The 17,518-nt window shown below is 42.5% G+C and overlaps 1 protein-coding gene across 1 annotated transcript in view; it reads right to left on the bottom strand.

The window, feature by feature from the left end:
* Window positions 1-2,149: 2,149 nt before the first annotated feature.
* dgki (diacylglycerol kinase, iota) overlaps window positions 2,150-17,518 on the bottom strand; it is a 64,349-nt gene continuing 48,980 nt past the window's right edge. The window contains exons 20-34 of the mRNA XM_025004925.2: window positions 17,344-17,456; window positions 15,963-16,075; window positions 15,274-15,336; window positions 13,874-13,974; window positions 13,607-13,686; window positions 13,417-13,461; window positions 12,983-13,052; window positions 12,192-12,232; window positions 11,980-12,104; window positions 10,945-10,970; window positions 9,941-9,978; window positions 8,550-8,670; window positions 7,862-7,898; window positions 7,541-7,640; window positions 2,150-5,507 (exon numbers count right to left, since the gene is read on the bottom strand). Coding sequence (XP_024860693.1) covers window positions 5,391-5,507; window positions 7,541-7,640; window positions 7,862-7,898; window positions 8,550-8,670; window positions 9,941-9,978; window positions 10,945-10,970; window positions 11,980-12,104; window positions 12,192-12,232; window positions 12,983-13,052; window positions 13,417-13,461; window positions 13,607-13,686; window positions 13,874-13,974; window positions 15,274-15,336; window positions 15,963-16,075; window positions 17,344-17,456 — 1,190 coding nt within the window. The 3' untranslated portion in view covers window positions 2,150-5,390. The remainder of the gene's footprint in view (window positions 5,508-7,540; window positions 7,641-7,861; window positions 7,899-8,549; window positions 8,671-9,940; window positions 9,979-10,944; window positions 10,971-11,979; window positions 12,105-12,191; window positions 12,233-12,982; window positions 13,053-13,416; window positions 13,462-13,606; window positions 13,687-13,873; window positions 13,975-15,273; window positions 15,337-15,962; window positions 16,076-17,343; window positions 17,457-17,518) is intronic.

The raw sequence follows: 17,518 nt of genomic DNA on the forward strand, positions 1-17,518 counted from the left end.
TGAGGTGTAGATTATGCGAAGGGTTACATTGGAACTAAGAATGTGAGAGACATGTTGTTGTTTTTGTTTTGTGTTGTGTATTTCATTGTGACTTGAACCAAACTACTATTAATACTGGCATTTTTTTTTTTTGTTAAATGTTCAAGTGGTTTGTCTTAACTGTTAAAATTCTAATAAAGACATTTTGGAAAAAAAAAAAAAAAAAAACACCAGATTTTCTTCCATTTTCTTGAGGATGTGGAAGTGTACATAAAAACTATATCAGACTCCAGCAACGAAAAGGCTCTCAACACATTTTATGTTTATTTTTGCATATATTGGCCTGGCTCTTTGTTCATGTAAGTGTTGTATTCCTCTGCACATCTCATTCATTTGTTTGTTGTATACTGGCCATTTGTTCAATAAAGTTTATTTAAAACAAAAAAACAAAACAGACTAAACAAATGAGTAAGGAAGATGTGAGGAATGTGAGGAACGTGGTGCACACGATTGTTTAGTTCTGCTTTTCTGAACTCACAGTGGAGCTGGAATTTTGTGCAATCTGATGAACAGTTTTTATTTTGTTTTATGTTTCTCATTGTTTTAAATCGTCGGGATCAAACGCTCTCGTAGCTGAAGAGAGAGGAGACAGCCCTGGAACCTTATGTCCATTTGACCCGAAGGCCACAGGAGGGTTTGGCGTTTCAGGTGATATTTACCTCCAGGACGTCCCAGAGTTACGAGCTCGACTCACAGAGTCCCGCACTGATCCAGCTCATTTTGGGGTTTCCTCTCAGGGAACATCGGGACGCCTTGCTTCCAAAACTACTGACCCTCAGCGTCGTCCTCCGACTCCTTTCCATCACCGCCGAGCTTCTGGGAAACCTGTAATCCACAGAGAGGCAAAAGTACAGACAACCTTTCAGGCTCACCTGCTTTATGGGTACCTTTAGTGTCGACACTGAAAAATGGCCGACTCTTGGTTCAGTTCAAGTCAAAAGCCGAACGATCCCACTGGACGACGTGACCAAGATAGCTTCCCTCCACTGGAGCTCGACTTGCAGCCTATTCTCAAGGAAGGTACAATAAATAGAACAGGTTCTGGACTTTCATTAGATGGTCCCGTAGGTCCACCTCACAGCTGACATTTTGACAAGTCGTAACGACGGCTGGGTTCCACTTCTGCAGCCGCACACCCGGTTGTTCTGTGCAAGCAGAACGCAGCGCCTGGGCTTTTCCCGCTCTTTCAGTTTAAGAGCTCTGCTAATGTTTTCGTCACATATTTGTATTATTAGTCCTCATAAAAAAGTATAAACTGACCAACAGGTTGTTTTTTTTTTCGTTTTAGTGGTTCTCTTATATCAAAAACCGTAGATTAAGCTAGCATGTTAGCTTACTGAGAACTTACGTTAAATATAAAAACTTGGCTAAGAATGAACATTAGCATATCTGTACAGAATTATACAACATGTATGAGTGTAGTTACCTTTGTCAGGATGAAAGTAGCATAATTAGATACGTGCTAAAATAGTAAAATTGTCTCTGTAGGACTTGTAGAAAGCTAATAGAGTTCATTAACAAGCATTCGTTAGCATTTAAATGATATTACTGTATACAACTAGTCATTTTACTGGACAAGTTTAAAGTACTTTCTGACAAAATGTGTACTTGTATGTACAAAATGGCAGTCTTTACATGACTGAGATATATTTCCAACACCTTAATATTCTTAAAGTTTATCAGTGAAATGTGCTGTTTTATTTATAAATGACCTATTTCTTTTTGTCTCTTTCCTTTTTTAGCACAGCTTTAAAACATTACACCCTCATTTTGCTCTAATACCATCTAAACAATGAGTTAAACTGCGCTCCGTATTGAAATCTAATGCTAACGTGCTAGCGTTAGCTCAAGCTAAGACTAGCACATTAGCATGCTAACAGATAAGATACTAAAAATGAACATTAACATTCTGACAGTCACTCAGAATACTAATAACACAAAACCAACAAAATATATATTACAACACAGATAAATGTCTCTGAAATTAGCATAGCAAGCAAAGATACGGTCATCGCTAACATAACTGTTAGCATTACATTTGTGATGTTTTTTGTTAAAGTTTAACAAATTATGTTGCTGCAAACACCAAGTCTGGTTAGTGTCTTAGAGATAAATTCAATATACTTCACTTTATTTAATAAATTATATAGTGAAAGGATGATTTTTACATATACTGTACACAAACTACTATATAATTTAAATACATGTGGTTTAGCTTGCCTGCAGATGCTCTTTATCACAAAAAAAAAAATTAAAATAAGAACTGTGGATCCTTTTGAGCATCTATATGAACAAAAACAGCACAGAAGCAACTGGAAAAAGGAAGTTTTGCTTTACAATCGCTCAGAAAAGTAAATGAGGTCAGAGACAAATAAAAATCCCTTTTTTTTTTTGTTTTTAAAAACAGATCGATAACACAAACATAAAATACAGAAGCAAAAGAAGGCCAGCCTTAAAAGAGACTCAAACTCTAATAATTTAATCGTTGTCATTACCAGAAAAAACAAATCCCAAGGAGGTAAGAAAATGCCATGCAGCTCTGTTTAATCCGGAGTGTCTGCTCGACAGAGAGAGTGATAAGAAGCGTGTTCGTGTTGTTCAGAGCGGCGCCAGCGCGACGATTTGTTTTTATTTTTACACACATCGAGTCTGTTCTGTCGTCTCCAGCGGAAGCTCTCAGTGGTGGATGTCTGACACGTGCGGCCGTCGAGGAAGTCTTGTGTTAGGAAATGATTGTTTCGCCAAAAACAAATGTAGGAAAAATAAGCTTGATAGGAACATTTGTCTTATATCCACCATTATTATTATTTTTTTTCTTTTAAAAAAAGCTTCATATTTTAATAGCTGCTAAAAAACGCCTGTGGAAACCCCTTTTCTCATTTAATGTCTGCATTTAAAAGTTCAGTCAGCTACAGCGGCTCATATTAAAGGAACAGTTCAGATCTTTTCTTGTAGCTGTTTGAACGCCATCGTGTGGAGGAGTGCAGTTCTGACAGAACGGACGAGCTAACGGCGAACCTGAACGCAGCCGAGGAGAACTGCGGCCATCTTAAAACAGTTCTAATCGTAAACACTCAACACTGCCGTCAGTTTTGAATTACATGGTTATTTTAATGGAAATCTTTGGTTATTTCCAAGCACAAATAGCAACAGCAGCTAGCTGTAGCACGTTCTACAAGAATATCGAAACACTATTTGCCCGGATAACCGTCGAATGCGAAAACGGCGGCGGTGTAAAGGTTTATAAAATGGCCTTTTTTTTTAAAAACTGGAGCTGTTTTAAGACTGCGTCAAGCCGCTTCGGGCGCGCTCAGACTAGCCGTCAGCTCATCAGTCAGGTCAGAGTTCAACCAGTTTGTTCAACAGGAAAGATGTTAATTGTTCACAACCTCCTCAAAAGATTTGAGGAACTTAATTTTACAAGACTTCGACGACGGCCGCGTGGAATTATCCAGAACATCCCCGCGTTTACCTGGGAAGAAAAAAAAACTTTTCGTGCTGCAGATCTCATTTCACTTCACAACACTTCGTATCAAAGGAAACCCTCGCAGAGTCCTCTGACGTACATGCGCACAGGAAAGAAAAAACAGAATTCGAAAAACGATCGTGAAACTCAACCCGGCGCTGAAGTAACGTCGCACATTCAATACTCCTCGGTGCTGAACGGTCAAAAACATTAATGTAATGTAAACAATTAATAAGGATGTAAAAGAAAATAAAGATGTAATCCACTCATATTTTAACTGAATATGGCTCAGATTGTTTCCTTTTAAATAAACGCATCACACACACACACACACACACACACACACACACACACGGCTTTGTGAATTATGAGCAGAGTTCCCACTCGAGGCTGTGGACTTTCAGATTGGATATGTTCAGAGTCTAGACACCGGTCGCACGTATTTACAGGGTTTAACGGGAAAAAAAGGCCCGTCTGTTCAGGAGGACCGGAGAAAGTATCCTGTTCTGTCAGACGTTTGGTTTTTTTAGGTCAGGTCTTGTAAGTCTGGATTCTCGTGGGGAGGGGGGGTGACTCGTTTGTGTGAATCAGGCGCCTCGGACATGATCAGAAACACGCCGAGGAGCACGGCCGGGAAAAAAAGGGCGCCGCTCCACGAGAAAGAACCACGTTTACCGTCGGTAGATCTCATCTTTTGTTGGTTTTTTTGTGTTCAATAAAACGTAAGAAAACCCTAAAAACTGGTTCCCAGACAGACCAACAGAACATCCCAAAACAGCTAAAAGAGTTCATTTTTAAAGGTCCAAAATATAAGCACTTTTTTTTTTTAAAAATATGTACAACTGAAACAGTTTTCTATCAAATAACGGTCCCATAATTCCACCTGTTCTAGTGGCCACACGTAAAAAAAGGGGTGAAACATTTCACATTTAGCCGGAATTAAAAAGCTAATTTGTGGTTCCAACATGGAAGCGAGAGAGTTTGTTCTCATCCTGCATCACATCTGCGTCCTCCAGGCCAAACTTTGGACAAAGTCGCACAAACAGGACGTCCAGCACACAGTGGAGTGCAAAGAAACGTGGAGCTTTCGCTTCCCACGGCTACGCTACATTCGCTTTCAGCTCGTCGTCCCAAGCCCGGCACGTAAACCCGCACAAGCAGCTGAGAACTCGTCTCCCCCCCCGTCGGTCCATCTCCAATCTGCCTGAGGAGGACAAACTGAGGAGGACAGACACCTGCAGTAAACTTTGGTTCTGGGTGTTCTCGTCCAAACATTCGCCTTAATGCGGGGACAGAAACGATGAATGTGTCGTCGTCGTTTGAACAAACCGGCTGGACATCCGGAGGGAAACGGGGGGGCCGGCGCTCCAGAACTGAAACTAAAACGGCTCCTGGTTCTGCGGGGGAAGGGAGGCGGCGGCGGATTCAAACAGGCACATTTTGTCGTCGCATGCCCGGGAAAAAGAGGGACGATGTGAGAGATGCGGAAACGGTGACGTTAACCGGGTAAGATATGACCCCACGGAAGTGCAACGTCTTTGGCACGCAGGTTTAAATATACTGTTTCTACCTAAAACTCACGTCTCCGCGACGAGTAAAATATAATCCGAACGACTCCATTACAAGACGCACAGCAGAGCTCGGGTTCCAATTGCACTTTCAATCAGTCAATCAATCAATCGGCACAACTAATAAATAGAATATGAATAAATAAATACAAATAAATAGTTGAGCAGTAAGATCTCCACTGCAGAGCCGCCGTGTGATGAAGCAGCTCGCCACTCCTCCTCCTCCTCCTCCTGGTTGGAGTCATTTGGACGGCTGCAGGCGCGTCCAGAGTCCAGAGTCCAATGTGTGTGTGTGAGTGTGTGTGTGTGTGTCTGACTCAGACGGCCGTCTCCAGGTCCTCGTTAGCGGCGGGCGGCGGCGGCAAGCGTCGCTGGGCGCTCAGGTAGGAGATGAGCTCCGAGTCTCCCTCTGCTTGGTCCGCCGGGGTCCTCCCCTGCAGGACACAGCGGTCAGAACTCAGGGCTGCGAAAACGCAAAACTGGAAAAACGCTAAGGACGGTTTCTAAAATGTTAAAAAAAAAAAAAAACAACAGTCACCTGTAGCTTCACAAGACCAAAACGACAGCAGAAATACGGTGAAATCCTTTAATAGTAACCATTTTTTTTGCGGCTCACACTGATTCTTTCTGATTGTTTGGAGCAAAGATCTACAAACTGGATTGGCTGCTACTCGCCCGCTGTCTGTGACGGGCAGCTGAGCTGCACCAAGGAAGAGGAGGGTGGAGCAGTTCGTTCAATTATTCAAAGTGTTTCTGCTTCATTCCTGCCATGTAGCTGAAGCACAAAAGAGCCGAATCCCATCTGGGTTTGTTAAAGATTCACACAAGGTAATAAACTTGGCCTCTGCTGCTTTTAAAAAAACAAAACAAAAGAATTTCAGTCACGAGTCTGTGAGTCAGTGTTGGTACTTCCCGCCTCTGATGAACACGAGGACAACAAGCAGAGGCAGCTTAGATCAGATTAGTTGTAAAAAGCCCTAAAATGAACTGAAACCCTGCAAATATACAGGACTGTCTCAGAAAATTAGAATATTGTGATAAAGTTCTTCATTTTCTGTAATGGAATTAAAAAACATGAGATGTCATACATTCTGGATTCATTACAAATCAACTGAAATATTGCAAGCCTTTTATTGTTTTAATATATATTAATGGACATTTTCAAATGTTTGATTTTGTTTTGCTGTTATAATTTTTTTTTTTTACTTCTGAGGAAATATTTTAATATTTTGAGATAGGATTTTTGAGTTCTCTTGAGCTGTACGCCATAATCAGCTATATTAAAACAATACAAGGCTTGCAATATTTCAGTTGATTTGTAATAACTTCAGAATGTATGACATTTCATGTTTTTTTAATTGCATTACAGAAAATAACGAACTTTATCACAATATTCTAATTTTCTGAGACAGTCCTGTAAAGTCTGAACACTATTTTAGAAACATTGGAAAGCTGACGTGTTGTTTGCTGTTCGTATTAACGGTCTGCGTACGTTTTTCTACTCAGCAGCTGCAGGATCCAACTAAAAAATAAAAGTAAAGCATTAACATCATCTGCCTGCCTTTTCAGGAAATCTTCAGCAAACGTCAAACATGGAACGAGATTAAATTCTGATCAAAGGTCAAGGTCACAGATCGGCCCGTGCTCTAACTCTGCAGCTGGACACCTCTTAGGTCAAGGGTGATCACCATAGATTTCAAGGTCATGGGGTCAAAGGTCACCATCTCAGTTGACCCAGTGCTGTAACTCTAACTGTGTAATGTGGGAATGTCAAACTGCACAGCTGGACACCTCATGGGTCAAAGATGATGCCTGTTGATGTCAAGGTTCGTGGGGTCGAAGGTCAAAGGTCATAGGTAACCCCTTTGTTAAAAACCTTCTCTCTGCTCCTACATGTGACCCTTTTGTTTCCTCCACCAAGGAGGTTCTGTTTCCGGCTGTTTCCGTTGGTTTGTTTGTCTGTCTGTCAGCAACGATCAGGTAAAAACAGGTTTGGAGGAAATGTTCAGCAAATGTTGGCCTTGTCCCAAAAAACAATAATTAGATCAAGATTATGATCCGGATCGCACTGTTTTTTCGTCACTCTGTGGCCTCGGTGGAGGTCTGAGCTCTCGGAGTGCTTCTAGTTTGTTGTTTGTTTGTTTGTTTGAACTAAAAGTCTTTTCTGGTTCTGATTCTGATCCGTTTCCTCTTAAACTCGACACAGAAACAAATGCACGAAACATCCAGTCTAACGGCCCCGGGCGGCTCCTCTGTACGCAGTCATTCTTCATCAGTCCACGTGGAGACATTTCTTACACATTCATGAAAATGAATGGATGAAACTGAAGCTAAAGGAGACACACCTTTTGGACGGGAATGAAGCTGAATTTGAAAAGATTTCACACGGTGTTAATCTGATCTGACTCAGCGGGACTTCCAGTAACCGTGCCTGGGGCCTCCACTACGTTTCGCCGTTTGTTTTTACCTGGAAATTGGTCTTTTCTAGTGAAGCACCTGCTTCCACCAGCAGTCGACACACTGCGTGCTGCTTCTCTGAGGCTGCTTTGTGCAAGGCGGTGTCTCCTCTATGAACACAAAAGCTTTGTGAAAAAAAAAAACCCCACCAGGGTGAGGCTTGATAGGTCAAACAGCACGGTGACGTGGAGCAGACAGGAAGCAGGCATCGACAGAAAACAACACAGTAGGTTTGATGTTTATGTGGGGGTAAATGAATGTGGTTTCAGCCACGAGAACAGTAACGTTACGCACACAGAGGACAACGGGCGGCGGGAATTCTTCCACCTACTTTTCTCTGTCCGTTAAATCCAGAAGAATTTTAGAGCCTGAGGAGACAGAAACAGGAAAGAAAGTAGTTCAGCTTTAATCTGCCGGGACAAAATCCTAATGAAAAAAACAAACAGGTCTCCATTTCTTGTCATTTTGTAAAGAACGTCTAGCTGTTGATGTCCGGATGGAAAATGCTCCAAACTGAGGGAAGTGGCTGCCATGAGAACTATAAATTGTCTAAAAGTCACAGAAAGGAGCTTCGTTAATGAGCTCCTACTGGGCCTACAGCTTTACAGACCGACAGCCACGGAAATAAATTAGAGGTCCATCTTATGAGCAGTTTTCTTGGAGATTTTCTCCTGTTTATCTTATTAGCACTGGATGAGCTGGTTGAGCGTTTCTGTAGTTGGGACGCTGCAGGCTGAGGGTGACGGGGGTTCGGTTCCTCCGATGGTTTCATCTTAATAAAGAATAAAGTTCCTAAACATCTCGATGTGAGCAAACGAGGACGGGTCAGTTAAACGAGCTGCGGCTCATCTTAGCTCAGCCCTCGCTGATTTGGAAAGAAAACGGCTCCAACTCAGTCAGTTTTGCAGGTATCAATAAAATACGATGTCCTGTGTCAAGGGGCGCCGTGGCTTTAATCAAACCGCCGCCGCCCCCCCACTCGCAGGGACGGGAACCCGCAGCGGCGTCCACCTCCTCACCTTGCTGCAGAATGTAGCCGACGAGCTCGGCATGTCCATTCTGCGCGGCTAAATGCAGCGCCGAGCAGCCCTCGGAGTCTCTCACCAACAGGCTGACGCCTCGGCGCACACACTCCGTCAGCTGCGAGGAGAAAAACCAACAAAACACTTTAACGTGACTGGATCTGAACGACGAGCAGCCCGTCACACAAACTAATAGCACCGAGGCCTTCTGATACAAGATGTTCTGCAGATTAATGTATTTTTTTGTCTGTTTTCTTCAGGTAAAACTAGATTTATGCTACTTTCTAACATTTTTTATTAACTTTACTGACCTCAAGCTTTATGATTCCTCAGGACAGTCATAACTCTAAATTATCTCAACTTCTTCATGTGGATCTAAAGTGGTTAAAAACTTCCACTTCTAGCTACAAGTTTTGGTGCTTTTTAAATTTTATTTCACCAGAAACACTGTCCCTCTTGAGTCAATATCAGAAAATTTAAACAAAACTACACACGTAATAAATATTAAACTCATGAATAAAATGCTTCCTCCTGAATTCTGATAGTTTTATTCACCTAAAACCTTTGGTTTCGGGGAATTAAACAAACCTTTCAGGAGGTTTTCTTTCTCTGGTTTTTACTGAAGGGACAACATATTTGTGCAGCAGATCATAATTAAAAGAAGAAAACGAGGAAAAAAAATTCCAAATGTTTTACTGTGATTAAATAATTGGAAAAATGAGGTTTTATTGGCCGATTTGGAACAAGATGTCCTTTTAAAAAATCCTGATGAAAGCAGGTTTGTGAGGCTGTAATGTGAGGCAGAAATGTGGGATTAGTTTGTCTCATTTATTAAATTTTATCTAAAAAAAACAGAACAGTTCAGGACCTCAGGGGAAACTTATATTCTTTCTAAAATAGGAAAGGAAAACAGTCATAAATTCACTAAAATTGACAAGTTAACAAAAAAGTGCCTGTTTTTAATCATGTTTTAATAATTTAAAATGTTTCTTTTTTATTATTTTTTTATTCTGACCTTTTAATCTTCATAAGAACTACAACCTTAGGAATCAGTAAAAGCTGGTTTCTTTTCAGAAACAAAATGTTCCTTCCTTCTCTCGTCCACATTTAGGTGTTATTTCTTATTGACAGTAAACAGCTTGAGGCTCAGTTTTAGTGTAAATATCCTGAATGCTACAGAAACTCTCTGCGCCGTCTTGTAGTAAAAGCTGCAATAAAGGCAATTATTCTGAAAGGATTCTGCTGCGGTTTTTATCAACGGCTGATAAGGCTTCAAACGCTCAGTTTGGTGCTGATAGAAAACGATCTGTTCCTGCAAGAACGAACGGGTTCCACCAGTTCTGCTACAAGTCAGCGGACGTCGTGTGTGCCTGTGTGAAGTACCGTACCAGGGAGAGATCCCCGGAACTGGCTGCAGACAGGAGAGCTGAAAAACAAAAAACACGGAGTCACATAAATATGACCGAACCATGAGTCATACGGGAACGTCCTCAGGAGGAGCTCCTCGTTCTCTCTACAGAACTCTGTAATAAACGGTTCAGAAGCGTTCTGCCTCGAGCTCCGTTTCAGCCATGGTTAAATAGATCTGAACTCTTGTTGCTTTGATCCGTCTGAACGGCGGCCTTTTGTCAGTTTCCCCTCGTGGTGGAAACGTCTCGAGCCAACAAGGGGCTCGAAAAGCTGTTACAGTGGCTAAATAAGCTGCCGAGGACAGCTTGTACAGAGGGTGATGGTTAAATGGATCAGGATTTCAAAATAAAAGTCATCAGCTGGAGCGTTGTCAAAGGAGCAGCGGTTGTAAAACAAGCCGAGAGTTCAGGGATTTCCAGGGACCTGCGTCAGGAGAGGGAAGAAAAAAAATAAAAAATTCAAAGTCCGTGAGTCACTTGTTGGAAAACAACACTACCGGACGTGTTACAGGAGGAGCCGCGTCACAGGTGAGACACGGAGAGGGAACGGGGCAAAACTTTCAAACCGCTTTCTCCAGGCCTCCTGAAGGTCGGCTTGTTTATCGGCCATTTTTTACACTGATTGGGCTGGAACCTGGTGGAGCAGTAAGCTGAGTCATCCTCAACACACAGAAGGCAGGAGGGACTTGTGGAAGTTTGTCGTGACAACCTACTTCCTCTTAAGTCTGCAGGCCATAAATGTCCTGGAGTTCTCAGTCAATGTGGCAGACAGTTTGTCCTTCAGAACGGACCCAGTTTGGGATTAAAAATAAGTAAATTCCTTCGGTGTTTCCATGTTCCCAACTTCGACAGGAAATATACAATCAGATTGCTCCAAGAAGAATTCCAATTTCATGTTACAATAATTAAAATGTAACTAAACTCCGGATATAAACCACCTTTGATACAATAAAATGAATGAAAAGTGTGTGTGTGTGTTTTACCTTGTTCATCAGATGACAAAGAAGAACTGAAAAGAAAAATGGAGGAGTTTAATCAGCAGATGGAGATAAAACTTTAGTTTAAAGCAGCAAACATTGATTTTTTTTTTTAAACATTTTAGCTTTTTTCCCCTAGTCTTGCACACAAATTTAAAACTAAACACTTTCCTCTTTATTTAAAAAATTATTTCCTTAACGCAGCTCGTATGTGATCATCTGCCCGAATACCAAACGCACAAAGTTTGAAATTATTATTTTCCCTTTTTTAAATTTTCAAACCTGGAGCTAAAAATCTAGTTTAATGCTGAGAATAGTATTTGTTGAAGAGTATATCATGCTGGTTAAAACCAGCTGTATTATTAATAATTCATTTTGGGTTAATAATACCAGGGAAATGACTAAAAACTTCCTTTTATCCCCCAAAAACAACACAAACACAAACTTCTTCAAACCTGGAAGATGCTTCTTACTTTGAGTGGCAAAGTAAGACTTGTTCCAAAAAAATAATTAATTTAAATTAATATGAAAAAAATACTTTGTTTTACAAAACCCGTCGTGTCTGGGGTTATTTTTGTAGCTCAAATATGTTTATTTTTTGATTTAAAGCAAATAATTAATTATAAACAAACAATAATCCATACAGACTGATTCTAGTTAATTCAAATAGTTTAATTTGAGTAAAATATTTATTTTATTATTTTGGTCCTTCATGTTCTTTTTGTGTAAATGTTCATTGAAAGTTGAGATTTTAGAATTTAGAGACCTCTAGTGGTCAAGCTGTGAATTGCAAGTATTGAGTCCATTTTACATCATCGTTTCTATCTGACTGTGCAGAAATCCCCACCACACGCACACACACAAACACGCACACACACACCACTTCATAGTTTGCCTCTGGTTTATTTTAAACCATGTGAAAATGACAAAGCAAATAAAAGGGGAACCTGCTGTATCTTAGGTCTGAATAACCTCTGAGGTCAAATATCTGCAGAGTTTTTCTTTCTTTTTTCGCTTCCCGTTCGCTCTCCGCGGCCTTACCCGGCCGTGGGTTCGACCACCAGGTCCGGCATCCCCGTGGACGAGCCCTGGCCCACCAGGGGTCCCTCGTGGTCCAGGATGAACACTTCATCCTGACATATTTCGGTCACGAAGTGGAGGTGCTCCTGCGGACACAGATGGAGACTGAAGCTGAGCGACAGGAGAGGACTGACAACGGGGGGAGATCCGTTTAGTGAAGCCCCGCCGCTCACCTGAGCCTTGTCGATGCGATAGAAGCGATCGGCCGATGTGGCTACAGAGACAAGACATTAATGAATCAATCCAAACGATAAAAAGAAGTAAAGAAATCAGAGCTTTTTAAAGACAACAGGAATGATTTAGAGAAAGTGAAGAATGAAGCCTCAACAGGATAAATGTTAAACACAATATACAGTGTAAATAATTAACACAGTTAAAGAAAATCTGAGATTTAACACATTAAACACTGGAAGTATGAGCAAATTTAACTCAGGTAAATTGCACTGTGCACCGAGGAGGTCACTGTTTTAGCATGAAGTTGATGAGTTTACTGAGCCGAAGGTGAGACAGAAGTCTCAGGAAGATGTGGAAAAATACAAAAACTGAGTCCTAAATCCGGAAAAATGACTACCTGAGGAGTTGGAGCGCCAACACATGAGAGATCAGATTAGTTGTCATAGATTTCTGGAGAAAAAAAAAATCAGGTTTTGCTTTGTTTTGTTTCCCAGCAAGGTCTGCAGTGGACCCCGCTCGACTCCAGCGCCTTCCTTTTTTTCATTATCTGACCCCCCCCAAGTGTTTTTACCTTCAGGATGATTTTACTCGACGTGGGTAAACGTTGACCAGAACCTTAGCCTGATCCGGACCCGGACAACATTGTACCCATCAGAAGAACGTGCGAGCGGAAGCTTTTCCTGCCCCGCAGCGTCTCACAACAACAACAACAAAAAAAAAAAAACAACCTCGCTCTGAACTCGGCATTTTTGTGCGCCGTCTTGTCTTTGAAAGCGTTTCAGGAACTTACAGTCCAGGAAGCTCCAGTGAGGAGACAGTCTGCTGGTGGAACTGGACAGCGGGACGCCTCTGCTTTCATCCTGCAGCCACAAACACAGACTGGGGTCATTATTTATCAGCTGAAGGGGGGGGAAACGAATGTCAAAACGGCCGAAAGCGTTGCATTGAAGAGGGTTAAAGGCAGGAAGGTTGGTGAAGGAGGGACGACAATCATATGATGAGTGGGGATCTTGCTCAACATGGGTGACAGCGTGCTGTGTTTGTGGTAAATTCCTCATTTTAAAGGACGTAACATTTCTCAGGGTTTACAGGAAGTCACTTAAACATGCCGACCCAACAAACTTGTGACTAATTTAGAAAAAACACAGCAAAAAATGTCCCAACCTTCTGAGCGTTATTTTTTGGAGACATAAAAAAACAACAACAAAACAAACCCAGACATACCTGATAGTGCACTCTGTGGCCAGTAGATGGCGCCTGGTGTAAATCCTAGCAGGCGCAGCAGACAGGTTTCAGGGTTAACAAGCAGCCAAAAGCGTTTAGGGGGTGAAACATTTCACACAAGCTCGAGTCAGAAAACGTCACAGTCGCCTATAAATAACTGAGAGCGGAAAGGGGACGAAGAAACACTCGCCTCCTGCAGTCTGTCGATGTAGAGTCTGCAGGTTTCCAGGTCGCAGTCTCCTCTCACCACCACGATGCCAACCGGGATTGCTGGGAAACAAACAAGCGCACCTTTTAGGGTAGAGGGCTCAAATAGAAAAAAAAAACGATAAAATGACTCGGCGCAGCTGGGGTTTGTGATCGTTCCAACTTTTACAGCTGAGACCACTCGATGTCAGCTAGAATCGCGCCAAAGCGCCAAATGTTGCGCGGGGAAGGGAAGCAGAGCGAGCCTTACAGATGTCCCGCAGGCGCTCCTTGTCGTACTGCAGCCTGTCGTACTCCTGCAGGCTGATCCGGTTGACCCGGAGACGCAGGCGGTCCGGGACGGCGTGAGGACTGGAAGAAAACAAAGCGACACGCGGGTGGATACACGGGCGCACGCGTGGCGCGGCGTGATAAGGACACACGTATGCATGCACGCACTCACAGACGCACAAAACCAAAACGGGAAGGTCGGCGACGTTAGCTCCTGTTTTGTTCCGTCCTGACAGGTTGTTAGAATAAAAGAGAAGAAAAGAGAAACTCTCCCCAGGAGCGCGATACGCGCGTAAAGATCGATACGTTTACCGACGCGGGAGGAGGCTCGGAGTGAAGCCAAAGGTGAAGGACTACGGCAGGAGGACACGAAGACAAGAGGCAGAAGTTTCACCGAGAAGTGGGGAGACTTCAGCTGTCTGTGTCAGTGCTCGGACTGCGCACAGAACAACAAAAACCCACAGCCAACACAAAAACTGCAGGGTTTGAGCAATATTTGTGCCTTGGGCTTTTTATAAATAGTAAAGTTTTCATCTTCTTTTTTTTTTTTTACCAACACTGATGAACGTTAGGAGGGCAGTCAACGATTTACAAGGAAATCTAAAGGTTTAACATCGCAGATGTTAGAGCTTTTAGTGACCTGCCGTGATTTTTTTACAGAAGTCTTTAGCTTTTCAGAGGATTATTCAGCAATAACGCCTAAAATTTAGAGTCATTTAAAAAAACAGTTTTCTGAATGAAAATGCTGCAAAAGTGTTGAAATAATGCATTAGATTGATTTTTTTCTGGTTTAATGACTTTTAAACAAGCTGCATAAAGAAAAAACACTAAAATTATTCACAAAAATAAAGAGAGCACTGATCCAAAGAACAGCTGTTTTTCTGATTATCAGTGAGGTTGAACTTATTTAATAAAATCATAGGAAAACAAATATATTAAGGATTTTGTTTTACTTTTTGGGGGGGCTCGATATAAAAGGGTCATTGTTACCGTTTCCCTATATTTGAAAGTTTATTGGTCACATACACGACGAGGTCATGTTATAAGATCTAATTTGGCTAAAAAAGGGTGGCGTACATGTTATTGTTTAACGTAAAAAGTCAAATGCAACAAGTTTTATGAAGAGAAATAAGACAAACTGGTGTCAAAATTGATTAAAATCAAACTAAAAAGTGTTGAAGTTGATTTTTTTTAAGTTATCTAACAAACAGGATGATTATGGCCATTTTGGGAGAGAAAAAAAATCTGCAGTGACTAATTATTCAAATATTCGTCAAACCGGAGCGACACAGATAAGACGCCACACACCAGCTGCTCATTCGCTCGGATGGGCACAAAGACACGAGAACGCACGGTGACAAAGGGGTTAAAGGTACTTACACAGAGAAGGAGTCGGGGGGAGCAGAGAGGCGGCGCAGATCAGCTGCACACACCTTCTGAATACTACGGCCGCACACACACACACAAACACACACACACACACACAGAAGAGAGGCGGGATGTATGGCGGTGAGAGGAAGGAGGTGAGAGAAGAGAACGGTGGGGGGGGGAAGAAAAAAAGAAATAAAAATCAAGAAGATCCCAGATGCGTGTCGTTCGAGGGATGAAGAGAAAGTGATGAGAAAAAAAAAAAGGATGAACAGAAGGAGGGAAAGACGGAGAAAAGCCCAAAAGGTAAGTTGACAAACAATGATAGCACAGAGTACAGTCCCATAGCTGTGACACTAAGAACTGCAGCTACAACAAGAAAACTTCCTCTACTGATCTACTGCATGCACACGTCTACTGTAGCTGAGAAAACACTCACATGTACATTTATAAACTCTTCAAACAGCAGACAGAGATGCTGCAGGGCTGCAGGGGGGGTTAGTAGCTACACTTATACAATAAAACCAAACCCTGCTGCCGGTTCCTGAACAGTACAGAGGAACAAAGAAAAAAAAAAACACCACACAGCGTCTGGAGATAAACCTGCTGAAGTCCTGCAAAGGACTCGGAGGGTTTTTTGGGTTTTTTTTTACATCGCGGCTGGCCTGCTTCATCCACCTGCGTGTGTGTGAGTGACTCACTCGTTGAGCAGGGGCACCGAGGTCCGCCTCTTGCTCTTCTGGACCATGTTGGCCTGGTTCCGAAGGGAGATGCGCAGGGTAGATGGAGCCAGGCGGCACGGCTCGCCGTCCACCTACGTGCACACACACACACACACACACACGGGCACAGACAGACACCACACCACAGCTGGGGTTTACCAGGAGATTAAACGGATAGACGGATCTAATTGTTGTTTTTCCTTTTTTTCTTCTCCCCCTCTGTTTCGTGTCTTGCAAACTACATGTTCATGATTGGAGTTTTAGAAGATGAGACCGACTGTGGTCTGTCATAGAGTTTAGGCGCTTTTACAAAAGCAACACCAGGTTGGAACTGGTGCAAAATGGAGTTTCACATCGTCCTGCTGGAGAGAACAAGGCCTGAGAGCTGTTAGTCTGGACTTTACGTTGCTTCCACCCCACGAGGAATGATGGTTTTGAGACTGCTGGTCCTGAAACCGAACTCTTCCTCTACCTTTTTAAGCCGAATCTCACGGCCTGAAAATCAATTTCCAACTCGGACGGCTCGAAATTGTTCGTCGTCGACAAAGATTACTCTGGATTCTGTGAAGAATATAATTCAGAATCACAGATGATTAAATCCAGGAGCACCTTTTCATTAGATTATTTGTTAAAACTACTCTTCTACTCCTTTTCACCTTTACCAAACTATTCATGTCAAGCCTTCAGTTCATAGGATTTAATATTTTGGCTGTAAGGTTCTTTGGTTGAATGTTCTTTAATTTGAACACCAAAGCAACCGGGTGATTTGTGAGACAACTGTTAAGGGTTTTATATTATTTATAATAATTTAAAATAGTCCCGGTCAGAATAATGAGTGCAGTGTTAGGAGTCGGCATGGTGAAGGCCAGACAGTGCAGACAGGTTTAACTCTCCAAGCATCACTTTTCCATTAAAATGTAGAAAAACTTCTTTCTGAGCCAACAGGCTGACACTTCTTGCACCAGAAGCCTCCAAATGACGAGAAAATGACAAACCGCCTCATATCTCGCAGAAAATGAGATTTTTTTTTTCTTTCTTTCTTTTCAATAAACCAAACGTTTCCCTGGTCACGTGTTCCTATCAGTAAAACTCATTTCACACTGATGTGTGTGTGTGTGTGTGTCTGCTTTTGCGTAACTCGTTTCGACACGAGCGCCCTACGATGGATTACAGCTTTTTCTTTGTCTCAGCCACAGTCTGAGGCAAAGTTTGAGTGAATTTTCGGTCTGAGTCAGACAAAGTGCTGCACCCCGCATCGCCATGGCAATCTGAACTCCCAGCTGAGGGATGTTCAGGAATAACGATGCGATTTGCCTCTCGTTTTTTTTTCCCCCCTTTTCGGGGACAGCTTGCGTTTTACCTGAACAGGGACGGTTTTGAAGGTGGTGAGGACGACCTCCCTGCACTGGTGAAGTCTCTCGCCGTGGCCTCCGACCTGCAGTGCGGCCTGGTGGACAAAGCAGAGGCGTGCACCTCGGTCACGGGGAAAAAAGGGCGAGACGGCGTCGGCTCGTTCGCGCACGCCCCCCCCCCCC

Source organism: Kryptolebias marmoratus, linkage group LG18, assembly GCF_001649575.2.
Source record: "Kryptolebias marmoratus isolate JLee-2015 linkage group LG18, ASM164957v2, whole genome shotgun sequence".
Taxonomy (NCBI): Eukaryota; Metazoa; Chordata; class Actinopteri; order Cyprinodontiformes; family Rivulidae; genus Kryptolebias; species Kryptolebias marmoratus.